Source organism: Canis aureus, chromosome 15 (genome assembly GCF_053574225.1).
Source record: "Canis aureus isolate CA01 chromosome 15, VMU_Caureus_v.1.0, whole genome shotgun sequence".
In the NCBI taxonomy this organism is placed as follows: domain Eukaryota; kingdom Metazoa; phylum Chordata; class Mammalia; order Carnivora; family Canidae; genus Canis; species Canis aureus.
Genome location: NC_135625.1, coordinates 14820643 through 14835754, shown reverse-complemented (window position 1 = coordinate 14835754; position 15112 = coordinate 14820643). Strand labels below are relative to the sequence as shown.

General features: G+C 47.3%; 1 protein-coding gene across 1 annotated transcript; it reads left to right on the top strand.

The window, feature by feature from the left end:
* Nucleotides 1–8869: 8869 nt before the first annotated feature.
* LOC144283945 (uncharacterized) lies at nucleotides 8870–11803 on the top strand. Its single transcript, XM_077848404.1, has 4 exons — nucleotides 8870–9051; nucleotides 9631–9690; nucleotides 10589–10782; nucleotides 11021–11803. The coding sequence occupies exons 3-4, from the start codon at nucleotides 10602–10604 to the stop codon at nucleotides 11527–11529; spliced, it is 690 nt and encodes a 229-aa protein (XP_077704530.1). The 5' UTR covers nucleotides 8870–9051; nucleotides 9631–9690; nucleotides 10589–10601; the 3' UTR covers nucleotides 11530–11803.
* The last annotated feature ends 3309 nt before the right edge of the window (nucleotides 11804–15112 follow it).

Genomic DNA, 15112 nt, shown 5'->3' with positions numbered 1-15112 from the left:
GAGAGATTCCCCCTAAAATCCATAAAAATCGTCAACACCTCGACATTTAATAGTGAAGCTTGCAAATTCCAAACATAAAGAGAAGATCCTTAAAGCAGCAAGAGACAAGAAATCCCTGACTTTTATGGGGAGAAGCATTAGGACAACAGCAGACCTCTCCACAGAGACCTGGCAGGTGAGAAAGTGTCAGCAGGCTGTAGTCAGGGTCCTAAATGAGAAGAACCTGCAGCCAAGAATACTTTATCCAGCAAGGCTCTCATTCAGAATAGAAAGAGAGATAAAGAGCTTCCAAGATAGGCAGAAACTGAAAGAATATGTGACCACCAAGCCAGCTCTGCCAGAAATATTAAGGGGGACCCTGTAAAAGAAAGAGGAGGTCCAAGGGAACAATCCACAAAAACAGGGACTGAATAGGTGTCATGATGACACTAAATCTGTATCTTTCAATAGTTACTCTAAACGTGAATGGGCTTAATGACCCCATCAGAAGGTGCAGGGTTTCAGACTGGATAAAAAAGCAAGACCCATCTATTTACTGTCTCCAAGAGACTCATTTTAGACATAAGGACACCTACAGCCTGAAAATAAAAGGTTGGAGAACCATGGACCTTTCAAATGGTCCTCAAAAGAAAGCAGGGGTAGCCATCCTTATATCAGAGAAATTAAAGTGTGTCCCAAAGACTGTAGTGAGAGATGAAGAGGGACACTATATCATACTTAAAGGATCTATCCAACAAGAGGACCTAACAATCATGAATATTTATGCTCCGAATGCGGGAGCCGCCAAGTCTATCAATCAATTACTAACCAAAGTTAAGACATACATAGATAATAAAACACTTATACTTGGTGACTGGAATATAGCGCTTTCTACAATTGGCAGTTCTTCTAAGCACAACATCTCCCAGGAAACAAGAGCTTTAAATGCTACACTGGACCAGATGGATTTCACAGATATCTACAGAACTTTACATCCAAACACAACTGAATACACATTCTTCTCAAGTGCACATGGAGCTTTCTCCAGAATAGACCACATACTGGGTCACAAATCAGGTCTTAACCGATACTAAAAGATAGGGATCGTCCCCTGCATAGTTTCAGACCATAATGCTTTGAAACTAGAACTATATCACAAGAAGTTTGAAAGGATTTCAAACACGTCGGGGTTAAGGACCATCCTGTAAAAGATGAAAGGGTCAACCAGAAAATCAGGGAAGAATTAAAAAGATTCATGGAAACTAATGAGAATGAAGATGCAACCGTTCAAAATCTTTGGGATGCAGCAAAAGCAGTCCTGAGTAGGAAATACATTGCAACACAAGCATCCATCCAAAAACTGGAGAGAACCCAAATACGAAAGCTAACCTCGCACCTAAATGAGCTGGAAACAAAACAGCAAATAGAACCTACACCCAGCAGAAGAAGAGAGTTAATAAGGATTCGAGCAGAACTCAACGAAATGGAGACCAGAAGAACTGTGGAACAGATCCACAAAACCAGGAGTTGGTTCTTTGAAAGAATTAATAAGATAGATAAACCATTAGCCAGCCTTATTAAAAAGAAGAGAGAGAAGACTCAAATTAATAAAATCATGAATGAGAAAGGAGAGATCAGCACCAACACCAAGGAAATGCAAACGATTTTTAAAACTTAGTATGAGCAGCTATATGCCAATAAATTAGGCAATCTAGAAGAAATGGACAGATTTCTGGAGAACCACAAACTACCAAAACTGGAACAGGAAGAAATAGAAAACCTGAACAGGCCGATAACCAGAGGAAATTGAAGCAGTCATCAAAAATCTCCCAAGACACAAAAGTCCAGGGCCAGATGGCTTCCCAGGGGAATTCTATCAAACCATTAAAGAAGAAACCATACCTATTCTACTAAAGCTGTTCTGAAAGATAGAAAGAGATGAAGTACTTCCAAACTCCTTCTATGAGGCCAGCATCACCTTAATCCCAAAACCAGACAAAGACCCCACCAAAAAGGAGAATTAGAGACCAATATCCCTGAGGAACACAGATGCAAACATTCTCAACGAGATACCAGCCAATAGGATCCAACAGTACATTAAGAAGATTATTCACCATGACCAAGTGGGATTTATCCCTGGGATGCAAGGCTGGTTCAACACTCGTAAAGCAATCAATGTGATTGATCAGATCATCAAGAGGAAAAACAAGAACCATATGATTGTATATATATACATACACATATATATATGTATGTATATATATACACACACTATGTATCTATATCTATATATCTATATATCTTTAATTTAAGATTTTTAGTTATTTATTCATGAGAGACACAGAGAGAGCAAGAGGCAGAGACACAGGCAGAGGGAGAAGCAGGCTCCATGCAGGGAACCCGACGTGGGACTCGATCCCAGGACTCCAGGACCATGGCCCGAAGGCAGGCGCTAAATCGCTGAGCCATCCAGGGATCCCCCACATCTTCTTTTTCCATTATCAGTTGATGGACACTTGGACTGCTTCCATAATTTGGCTGTTGTAGATAATGCTGCTATAAACATCAGGGTGCATGTGTATTTTTGAACTAGTATTTTTGTATCATTTAATACCTAATAGTGCTATTGCTAGTTCATAGTCATTCTGTTTTTAAGTTTTTGAGACAATTCCATAATATATCCATTTTTGAAGCTATTACAATTAATTAAAAAATTTTAAAAACCAATTTTAAAAAATAATTATACTGACTGGACAGTGTTATAGTAAAGTACTGAAAGTTGAGTCATCTTAATGCCTCAGAAATATTTATTTATAATCATGTATATACAAAGACACATAATTGCAAATGTATCCTTTCTATTGCTCATTGCATTCCCCACTGGTGACTACATAAAATATTTAATAATTAATATTTAATTAATTTCATTTAATTTACACAAACCATAATATACAAAGAAACTGGTAGTGGTGTTATAGTAAGTTTGTATTGTTGCCTTCCATATAAGATGAGAGAACAAATAAAGTCTACAGCTAACAATGTACAAGAGTACATTGAACTTTGATTGCTCATCAATATGTATCCAGAATAAATTCAGAGAATGAAGAAAAATTAACCAATAAAATTAATTCCAACTTATTGTTACAATAATTTAATCATAAGTTTTAGGTGATAGAAGTGATTTATACATATCATAAAAAACCTGGAAAATCTTGAAAAAAAAGAGAATAATAACAGTCACCTCAAAATGCTATCTTTCATCTCTCTGCAATATACGTATTCTGTTTCAGTTTTTAACCCCTTATTTCATTTAACATTAACTTTGGAGTATTTTCATGTTAATGAATTTCACTAATAAAAGATTTTCGGGAACTCCTTATAATCTCTAACAGTGTTATTTTATCCTGTATTTTTATTTTTGTTCATTTAAGTTTTTATTTTAATTCTTGTTAGTTAAGGCATAGTGTAATGTTGTTTTCAAGGGTAGAATTTAATGCTTTATCGCACATATAACACATAATTATTTTTAAGTGCCTTTGTTTTAAATATGTAATTCCAGCTGTTATCTTACTGATCTAAATAATACTAAATATACATTCTGAATATCCTTAATGGTTTCTTTAGGATAGATTTCTAAATGTAGTCACCGTTCAAATGGTTTCTCATTTTTCATTTAACTCTTGCTGCACTGTGCCAAGTATCTCTGAAGAAGCACTGTGACAACACCTTCTCTAGCACTGTATCCAGGTGTCTTTTTCACAAAATATTCTGTGGAGTTCTTTTTTGGATTTATATGCCAATTTAAATATCTTTAAGTTTCTGAAAAAAATAGTTAGAAAATAGAACTAATAATGAATTGATTGAATAGTGTGGGATATGCAGTACAGTGCAGTGCAATCCTTTATGAAAGGAGACTGGTGATTTCGACTAGTATTCCATCCAAAGAGGGATAATGTTGCATCCCCTGCACAGAGACAATATAGAATCTAGAATATGAAGTGAAAGATGCCACCCTTCCTGTAGAAGAAATATGATTGATATGAGCCTAATGGTAACTGGAGGTTGAAACGATTGTCTTGCCAGCCGCAGGTCTGCAAAGAGGATTCTACTACTGTGCAGTCAAACAAAGCGTATTACCAAGTATCATCATCAGCTATGGTTATTGACATCCATCAGATGGGAACTGACCTTGCCCTATAAATGAAAAATAATGGCAAAAAAGAGAATAGTAACATTCATTCACTTAGAAAAATTTTGCTAAAGCTTTTTAAAATAGAGATAGTAGGGGCACCTGGATGGCTCAGTTGGTTAAGCGTTCTACTCTTGATTTTGGCTCAGATCATGTCTCAGGGTCATGAGATGGAGTCCCACATCACACTGGGTGTGGATCCTGCTTATAATTCTCTCTCTCTCTCTCCCTCTGCCTCTCCCTCTCAACTCCTGTGGTTTCTCTCTCTCTCTCTCTCTCCCTCCCTCTCTCTCTAAAAATAAATAAATAAAATAGAATAGAATAGAAATAATAAAAATAATGTAAACTTTTCCCAGAATTTCAGAAGAAATAATTATTTAAAACATCTTATAATAATAACTGAAATAAAATAATGGATAAAAATAAAAAGTAGAGTAAATCCATTGTTAAGTATATTTATTTAAAATGTTTCTAAATATAAAATATTAATAAAATAAAATTATTAATTTCTAAATGAAATCTTAATCCACCAAAAAGGAAGGAGGACAGAAATTTGAATGAAGCCTTATTATAATGAGAAAGGATGAAGATCTATAAACCTACATATGTAGGAGATTATGAAAATATAAGAATAGAACTTTGCTAATTATTCTGATCATTTAGAAAAAGCAAATATTTCTAGAAAAATTACAATTTATAAATTCAGATTCCTTGTAGTTGAAAAACTCTGAATAGACAAAAACATTAATATAATACTTAGTTTACAGCTCTAAAAGTCATCTTTGGACTTGTGGACTTAATAAAAGTTTGAGATGAAATCCTAGTTCTACGTCCTGCTCTTTGTAAAACTCTGATGAGGTACCTTTTCCTCAATTTCCTCATCTATAAAATGGGCACCATGATACCTATTTTATAGGATTGTCCTGAGGAACAACTGCATTGAGTATCTAGGAAGCGGCACTGTTCTGTACGGTGTGGTACATATAGGAGTCTATTTCACGGTATGGTTAGATGCTTTGGGAATGGATACAATGAAAATTGAAAATGTGTCGGGTATCTTGTCAAGTAATTATCAGCAATTTCTGATCTTCCTTGGATAAATGTCTATTTATATATCCTTTGCCCATTTTTTTTAAATTGAGCTTTTTGTACTTATTATTGACTTATCAGTGCTTTTCATATATTCTGGAAATAAGTTTCTCATTAGGTATATGATTTACAAACATTTTATCCCATTATATAGATTGCTTTTTTATTTTCATTATTATGTTCTTTGAAGAACAAGAGCATTTAACACTGAAGTCCAGTACTTTTTGTGCCATATTGAAGTATTCTATGCGAAAATCAAGGTCAAAAGATTATCTGCATGTTTTCTTCTAAGAGGTTTTAGTTTATTTCCTGCATTTAGATTTAATCCATTTTGAGTTAGTTTTTGTATTTGGTGTAAGGTGAAGATGCACTAAACCGCTGAGCCACCCAGGGTGCCCTCTCTTTCTTAGTAAACAGAAATTTCACCACATTACAAACAGAGTATTCACAATCACTTGTAAATTTTAATTAGCTTAGTCTAGACCCCCCAAGTGACTCAGGGGTTGAGTATCCACCTCCGGCCCAGGGCCTGATCCTGGGGCCCTGGGATCGAGTCCCACGTCGGCCTCCCTGCATGGAGCCTGCTTCTCCCTCGGCCTATGTCTCTGCCTCTCTCACTCTCTGTCACTCTCATGAATAAAGAAATAAAAATCTTTAAATCAAAACAACACAAAATAATCCACTTAGGCCTTTGCTGGAAGGTGCTGCTTGTTGCTTGACTTGTGTTCCGTGGAGTCCGTGAGGCACGATCATCCTGACATTCGAGGCTTGCCGCTTTGTGTCACCGATGTGCTCCTGCCTCTTTATCCCTCTTTCTGTTTTTTGGTTTGATGAATTATTTTTTCATGATTCTACTTTAATTGCTCCATTTTCTCCATTCGAGAATCAGCTTTCTTTCTTTTTTTATTTAATGATCTTCAATGATGTTGCTTCTCCTCTGCCAACTTCCTGGTTCTGCACATGTGTCTGCGTGTGTGTCCGTGTCTCTGTTTCTTGGTCAGTGTGCATGAACACACCACATGATTTCAGTTCAGTCGGGGTCAGGCTGGAGAGTCAGGGCCTCCTGTCTACGTTCAGTTCTGCGACTGACGGCAGGTTTCCTAGGGCCCAGGTCAGGGCGACCCACTGGGGGCACCGCCGTCCACAGCTCACCCAGGGGAAACGAGGGAAGGGCCCGGAACGCACGACAGGCAGGGGTTCAGGATGAGGACGGCCTCACCCCTTCTAGGCCAAGACCCCGACACCTTCTGTAGGGTTTGCCTTGGATTCAGGAGCCTAGGATCGTGGGGAGCTATTGCCCATCCCTGCCCCGGGGGGACTGTCATCTTCTGGGCCTCCAGAATGAGGGTACCGGTGCCCGTGTGTGTGTGTGTGTGTGTGTGTGTGTGTGTGTGTGTTAGGAAAATAATCCCTTTATTTAAAATACCAAAAATTCCAACTACTATAAGATACCACATGTAAAAAACAAGACATAGTCTTGAGATGTAAAGGACACTGTCCCTAGAAAGTGCCTCTCTTTTTCTATTATTCTTTTTTTTTAATTTGGCTAATGGTGTCTACTGACACATATTTGGAATGTAATCTATTTATCAGCCAGCTGTTCTGGCCCAATGTGGATTTAGGATGTTAAAACATGTGTGGCTTTAGAGCTGTATAATAAAGTATAACCTTAAAATAAAAGTATCTTTTTAAAAGACTCTTATCATCAACATCACTGGTGACACCAATAAATAGCAGACATTGTAATAGGTAGTTTTTTGCAGTATTTTACAGCTAAACAGCCCTGCCATATAGGTAACATTAGTGTGTTAGTCCTGTGCACACAGGACCTCGTGGGCCTGGACGCATGTACACACCAAGGAAGAACGTGTGGGTGGAGGTATGTCCTGCAGGTGACACCCGCCTCCAAGGACATAGATATGAGGCCACAGTGGCCTGGGGACATCTGGGGGAAGCACCCGCTAGGACACTCCCTATCCCACAGGCAAGATGCAGACGATCCCCGACGGGCACAACAGCTTCTCCGGGGTCAAACCGGGGAAGACTGGACAGTCGTGTCTGAACCCAGGTGTGTGTCCAAGCTGGGGCCCTGGGTGCACACAGTCCTTCCCCGGGGCCTGTGGACAGGGGTGTGGTTGTGTCCCTGTGTGCACAGGCCATTGCCTACAGGGAGGGGGGCGTCGGCAGCACGAGCGCTGCCCCTGCAGCTTCCTCCAGGAGTGGGTCAGGGAGGGGGTCCCAGGAAGTGAGGTCACTGCCGTGTCACAGAGCCCAACAGAACTTGGAACCCCGGTAACCAGGCACCCGCATCCAGTGCAGCCCCAGCTCAGGCTCACTTGGCTGGAGACATCTGCTACTGGAGGATGTTCTCTTGCTGCCGGCCCACGTCTGGGGGCTCTGGCTCCCAGGAACCCCAGGGGTGCGGCTTGTTCCTATGCTGTAGGCAGTGGCTCCAGCATAGGTACCAAGGTGTCAGGGCGGTGATCAGGAGGCGCCGTCAGGTAACCCACGCAGGCCAGGCCAGGCCCCCGGTGCCACCATCCTGGGAGCCCCATCCCCTCCTCCTCAGGTTCAGGGAACCAGGGATGTGTGGGCAGGTCCCATCCAGGCTGGGGGACGCTGCAGGGCGGCAGGTTCCCCGGGGATCCCTTCAGGGTCACCCTGATGTCGAGGTGGGCAGGGGGGAAACAGGGTTCCTGAGGTCCTCTACCCGCCCCGGAGTCACCCCGAAGCCCTGCAGCCGCATCCCTTTGCTGTCCCCGGGGGCGGTGGGTGCGGCCTGCACTGTGGGGTGTCTGGGTGGAGGCAGCTGGGGGTGCGGCCCAGCCGAGGGGGCCAGACCGGGCGCTGAGGCCTCCTGCCTGGCTGCCGGGCACTGTCTCCACAGAGCTCCACCCGGGTCGTGGGGTGCGAGCGGGACGAAGGGGTCGTCTGCCCCACCGCCTCCAGGAGCAGGGAGGTGCCCTGCGCAGCTAACGGAGGCCAGCGCGGGCTCAGGGTGAGTGCAGGGGCTGGGCCCCCCGACACCCGGGCCCCGATGCGGCAGGAAGGACCCCGGGTCCCAGAAGCCAGCCTGCTACCCCCTGGGGCCCCCAACACTCCTGCTCCCACATGAGTCTGGATCCCCCCCTCCCCACACCTGCCCCCATGGCCCTGCCCCTGCCTGGGCCAGATGCAGAGTCCCTGCGCACAGATGTGTGGGAACATCAGAATAGAGCCCTCAGGGGAGGCCTGGTCGCCCGGCGGTTAGCGCCTGCCTTCCCCCAGGCCTGATCTCCGAGGCCCGGGATCGAGCCCCGCCTGGGCTCCCTGCACGGGCTGCTTCTCCCTCCGTCTGTGTGGCTGCCTCTCTCGGTCTCTCTCTCTGTGTCTCTGGAGGTCCTCGTACTGATCCAAATATTTTGAACATTTATCCTCTGAGATTGTTTCTCTATTGCATAGTTGGTCCTGTTTGTGTAAGAGACAGGCAGGGAGCTTGAGCGGGAGAGGGAGCCCCAGCTCCTCAAGCCCACGGGGCCCCAGCGCAGGGCCTGCCGGGGCGGGATCCCAGGCCTCCCGGCGGCTCCCTGCAGGCTGCACGTCCCCTCTGTCCCACCTCAGGGTGCAGGGGCCGCGGCCGGGCAGGGGCATCGGATCGTCCTGACCAAGCTCACCCGGACGGAGCTGCTGGAGCACAAAGTCCGACAACTGCTGCTCGCCTTGCAGCGCAGGGACGTCATCTATGTCCACAGCTTCCTGGAAGATTACCATCAATTCGCCACCACGGACGAGGTGCTGGACCTGCTGTTCACCGAGTGAGCACCTGCCCCTCCGCAGCCCAGGGCTGGGCCACCTGCTGCTGGGGAGGCTGGGGATGGTGTGAGCTTCCCGGCCTCGGGCTGCTCCCCCGCCTGGAGCAGGGTCCCCCAGGGCCTAGCGGGGTCCTGGAGGGCAGCCCCGGGGCCTGGCCTGTGGCGGGTCGGCCAGAGGGGCTGTGCCTGTGCTCAGCAGCCGTCCTCCTCCCCGTGACCAGGCCTGTGCCTCCTCCCCACCCAGCCCTCTGTCACCAGGGTCCTGAGTGGCCTGTTTCCCCATTGAAAGGGAGGTTTGAGAGTCTATCGGGGGTCTGTGTCCTGGGGCAGCCAGACCGGGGGACCCCGGGACCCCCCAAGCCCACTAGGATATGGGCCATGGGCCTGGCCGGACCCTTTCATGCTCAAGCCTTCAGGAGGCCCCAGCAGGTGCGGGCGCTTCTCCGGGAGCTGCCCGTGGCCTCACGCACAGAGCTGACGGCCCCCGGGGCTCCGGCCTAGTCGGGGTCAGAGGGTGACAGCCCCCATGATGAGACGTCACGTCCCCAGCACGATTCATGGGATGCCCCCACCCTCCTCTAGGTATGGGTACATCGCAGATGCCTGGGGTAACAACGATGTGGTCCTGCAGTGCTGGAAACTGTGAGTGACTCCGGCTCCTGCAGGAGGGCCTTCCTTCTCCAGGAGGGCAGCGAGGGGGCTGTGGGGCTGGGGGGGGGCTGCACCCTCACCCCACACATCTGCAATTCCTGTGACAGGGAAAAGGTCTAAGGCCCCTTCTGGAAAAGAGCGAAGGAGAGCGGTGGATGGGGTGCGGGTTTGGTGGGAGGCACTGGGACCCCTCAGGGAGACCTTCTCCATCCCCCCCAACCCTCTCTCTGCCCCACACCTGGGACCCAGAGCAGAGGGGGTGGGGAGCATCGCACTCTCCAATCTGGTACAGCTGCCCCGGGGGTACAGCAGGTGCTCAGGAGGGCCGGTGAGGGCTCCCGGACCAGGCGGCCCCCGCCCCGTGGGAGATGGGAGATTAGAGTCAGTGGAAGGACACCCCCGGGGGCCCCTCGGGAGGGAGGCAGCCCAGAGCCACAGGAGGGAAGGTGGCGGTCCTGGGCGGCTCCTGGCAAGGCCTGGCAGGACACAGAGCCCGAGCCCTCCTGCCTTGGAGCTTCCCAGAGCGACAGTGTGTGCAGTGAGGGCAATGACAGGCCAGACGCCCCCCGTCCCCCGATGCCTGCCGGTGGACTCAAGGGGCAGGTGGGCAGGGACCAGGCTGAGGAGGGAGCCCCGCTTCCCCAGGAGAGACGCTGATGGTCACCCCGCTGGGCCTGGGCTCCCCACACAGAGGCTGCATCCCAGCCCCTCCTTGGGGAGCAGGCCTGTGGCAGGCAGGACCACCAGGTGGCAGGGGGACGAGGAGCAGGACTGGCCTCCGACACCCCGCACGGGAAGCCGGGCCCCGGGTCCTGCAGGGCTTCCCCGGGACACCTGCATGTGACAGAGCCCTGTCTTCTGACGCCTGTGCCCGCCTGTCCCTCCCCAGGGCCATCTCCTTCATGATGCAAATATGGTTGAATTATTATGGGGACGACTTTCATCAGTTCCCAGAATTTCCCTCCCTTATAAAACTCCTCCAAATACTAAGACAGCACATGCCAGGCACAGATGCGCATCTCCGGGCCCTGCGTCACCTGAGGCAATTCAGACGCCTCCATGCAGCGGAGCGAGAGGCTGGGGGTGAGGAGGACTGGGGGTGGCCGAGCTGGGGACAGGGTGGGGCCCGCAGATGCAGCCTCCGTGCAGCTGGGCCAGGAGCAGGGGAGGGCTCACACCCCACCCCACGGGCTGCAGCCTGGGGACACCTCCCAGGGCTCTTGCCCTCACACACGGGGAGGGGTGGGAAGAGTGGCCTTGATTTGGGAGGGACGTGGACAGTCCGTCCTGGTGGTGATACTTTGTCTTCTTGGATCTACAGCTTTGGCCCGAGGAAAACACCCTGAACCCACTCTGCAGCGCACCCCAGCTCCGACCGTGGGGCCTGCTGCCCCGTGGGGCCTGGCTGCTGGGGCTGAGGGCTTGGCCTGCGATGAGCCGCCTGCTGGGGAGGCAAAGCCCCTGCAGATAGTGGTCACTGCTGCCCTGCAGGAGTCCCCTGCACCCCTGGGAGCCCTGGATGAGGAGCAGGCGCCACCCCCTGCTCTCGAGGTTGTGGATGTGCCCCCGCCACCACCTAACTCGATGGAGCAACTGGCCTCGGGGATGGAGCAACCCGTTGAGCCACCCGAAGAGCCCGCCCCATCTCCCACTGTGGAGCCTGGGGAAGGTTCAGGGTCTGAAGGGATAGTGGCTGCTGGAGATGAGGACCTGGTCAAGGCAGAGATGCTGGTTCCTGAGGTGAAGGTGGTGCACGTGTTGGTCGAACCTATGGTTCCTTGCCACGATGAGGAGGAGCCCCCTGCTCCCATGGCCACCCCGGAGGAGTAGGCCCTGGTGCCTGCAATCGGGGTCCCCAGAGGGCCAGACCTGCAACCTGCCTCCGGAACAACCTGCTTTGACCCGTTAGCAGCCCCCTTAGCAGCCCCCTGACCACCTCGGGGGCCCGCCCCAGCTCCCACCGCGGGGCTCGTGATGGCTGCAGCCCAACAGGGGCTTGCCCTCCCCTGTTATTTCACTGTTTCTATATTTTGAGTTTTTCTTTAACCTTTAACCTGTATAATGGCTTATAGAATTTTTTTTTTTTTTTTTTTTTTTTTTTTTTTTTTTAGCCAAATCTCCTTCGTTTATTTACCCAAGTCCCATAGTACAAATCCCTGGCTTATAGAGTTTTATTGTAATAAAGGATAAGTTAACTTTACACAAAATTGACTCTGATGCTTTTAAATTACACAACATGGTACTTTAGGTCCATTCACAGTGTTGCACGCCCGGAGCCCAGGGCACCAGGGGACACAGCCGAGGATCCGGGGCTCCCCCAGGACAGGCAGAGGCTGGGAGGACACAGGACAGCCGGGTCACTCCTGCAGCCAGGCCCAGAGCTGTGCAGATCGTGCCCCTACCCCGGAGCACCCAGTCCCGTGTGCTCTAGGAGTTGCAGTAGTTACTGTGGGAGCTGACTCCAGGGCTGGACAGCTGGCCGCCGCCACTGTGGTTGTCCCTCCTGGTGTCACCCTGTACCTGGGCCTGAGCAAGGGCCTCACAGGATAAAGAATCCCACTGAACTGTAGACCTGGCAGAGGGCTGGGCAGCTCCCCCAGGTGCACACACCTGAGAATCAGCACAGCAGGCCCCTCCCCCAGAAGGCCAGTTGGAAGGTCAGGGGAAAAGCAAGTTATTGACCAAGCACCACTGGAAAGTTCCAGGGGAAGTCGAGGGATTTACAGTATATAGAATCAGAGGATACTCCCTTTGTTCTTTCTTTCCTGTTTGTTTCTGTTGTTTCCCCACCCCCTTTTTTATTCTTTTTTACTTTGTTTTTTCTGTTTTCCTCCTTTTTCCAGTACAACATGTTGTTGGCCACTCTGCACTGAGCAAACTGACTAGAAGGAAAAACTCACCTCAAAACAAAGAATCAGAAACAGTCCTCTCTCCCACAGAGTTACAAAATTTCGAATACAACTCAATGTCAGAAAGCCAATTCAGAAGCACAATTATAAAGCTACTGGTGGCTCTAGAAAAAAGCATAAAGGATTCAAGAGACTTCATGACTGCAGATTTAGATCTAATCAGGCCGAAATTAAAAATCAATTAAATGAGATGCAATCCAAACTGGAGGTCCTAACGATGAGGGTTAACGAGGTAGAAGAATGAGTGAGTGACATAGAAGACAAGTGGATGGCAAGGATGGAAACTGAGGAAAAAAGAGAAAGACAATTAAAAGACCATGAGGATAGGTTAAAGGAAATAAATGACAGCCTCAGAAGGAAAAATCCACATTTAATTGGGGTTCCCGAGGGCGCCAAAAGGGACAGAGGACCAGAAAGTGTATTTGAACAAATCATAGCTGAGAACTTCCCTAACTTGGGAAGAGAAACAGGCATTCAGATCCAGGAGATAGAGAGATTCCCCCTAAAATCCATAAAAATCGTCAACACCTCGACATTTAATAGTGAAGCTTGCAAATTCCAAACATAAAGAGAAGATCCTTAAAGCAGCAAGAGACAAGAAATCCCTGACTTTTATGGGGAGAAGCATTAGGACAACAGCAGACCTCTCCACAGAGACCTGGCAGGTGAGAAAGTGTCAGCAGGCTGTAGTCAGGGTCCTAAATGAGAAGAACCTGCAGCCAAGAATACTTTATCCAGCAAGGCTCTCATTCAGAATAGCAGGAGAGATAAAGAGCTTCCAAGATAGGCAGAAACTGAAAGAATATGTGACCACCAAGCCAGCTCTGCCAGAAATATTAAGGGGGACCCTGTAAAAGAAAGAGGAGGTCCAAGGGAACAATCCACAAAAACAGGGACTGAATAGGTGTCATGATGACACTAAATCTGTATCTTTCAATAGTACTCTAAACGTGAATGGGCTTAATGACCCCATCAGAAGGTGCAGGGTTTCAGACTGGATAAAAAAGCAAGACCCATCTATTTACTGTCTCCAAGAGACTCATTTTAGACATAAGGACACCTACAGCCTGAAAATAAAAGGTTGGAGAACCATGGACCTTTCAAATGGTCCTCAAAAGAAAGCAGGGGTAGCCATCCTTATATCAGAGAAATTGAAGTGTGTCCCAAAGACTGTAGTGAGAGATGAAGAGGGACACTATATCATACTTAAAGGATCTATCCAACAAGAGGACCTAACAATCATGAATATTTATACCCCGAATGTGGGAGCTAGCCCTGATGTATATCAATTAATAACCAAAGTTGAGACACACACAGATAATAACACACTTATACTGGGAGACTTCAACACAGCATTTTCTCTAAATGACGGGTTTTCAAAGCACAACATCTCCAAAGAAACAAGAGCTTTAAATGCTACACTGGACCAGATGGACTTCACAGATGTTTACAGAACTTTACATCCAAACACAACTGAATACACATTCTTCTCAAGTGCACATGGAACTTTCTCCAGAATAGACCATATACTGGGTCACAAATCAGGTCTTAACCAGTACCAAAAGATTGGGATTGTCCCCTGCATATTTTCAGACTGTAATGCTTTGTTAAGATTTTTTTAAAGATTTATTTATTTATTTATTTATTTATTTATTTATTTATTTATTTATTTATGATAGACAGAGAGAGAGACAGGCAGAGAGAGGCAGAGACACAGGCAGAGGGAGAAGCAGGCTCCATGCCGGGAGCCTGACATGGGATCGGGAGCCTGACATGGAACTCGATCCCAGGACTCCAGGTTCACACCCTGGGCTGAAGGCAGGCGTGGATGGAACTGGAAGGTATTATGCTGAGTGAAGTAAGTCAACCGGAGAACGACAAATATTATGTGGTCTCATTCATAAGGGGAGTATAAATATAATGAAAGTGAAAAAAGGGTAAAAGAGAAAAATGAGTGGGAAATATCAGTGAGGGATACAGAACATGAGAGACTCCTAAATCTGGGAAACAAATGAGGGATAGTGGAAAGGGAGATGAGCTCGGGGTTGGGGTGACTGGGTGATGGGCACTGAAGCGGGCACTTGACAGGATGAGCACTGGGTGTTATACTATATGTTGGCAAATTGAACTCCAATAAAAAAATAATTTAAAAAAAAGCCAAATTCCCCATCACTACATTGTTCTGCATAAATCAGCCCCTGTTAATCCCTCCATTTTTAATTTTTTTTCTTAATTATTACTATTACTTCTGAGTAAATAGACATTATTTAAGTCTGTTGAATTTCTCAAGCTATTTGAGGCTCAAGGTCTTTGTGTTGGTTATACCCATTGCTTAGAACACTTTTCTCCTTGATCTTCATTTGGTGAGCTTGGCCTCACACACGTTTCCATTTTTCTGATCTCAGCCTGATTACTCCCTTCTCAGAGAAACTCTATTTGACCACTATACCCTGGGTAGTTACTTGAAAGCACTATGCCCCAGGAATAATGCTCCCTATGGCATC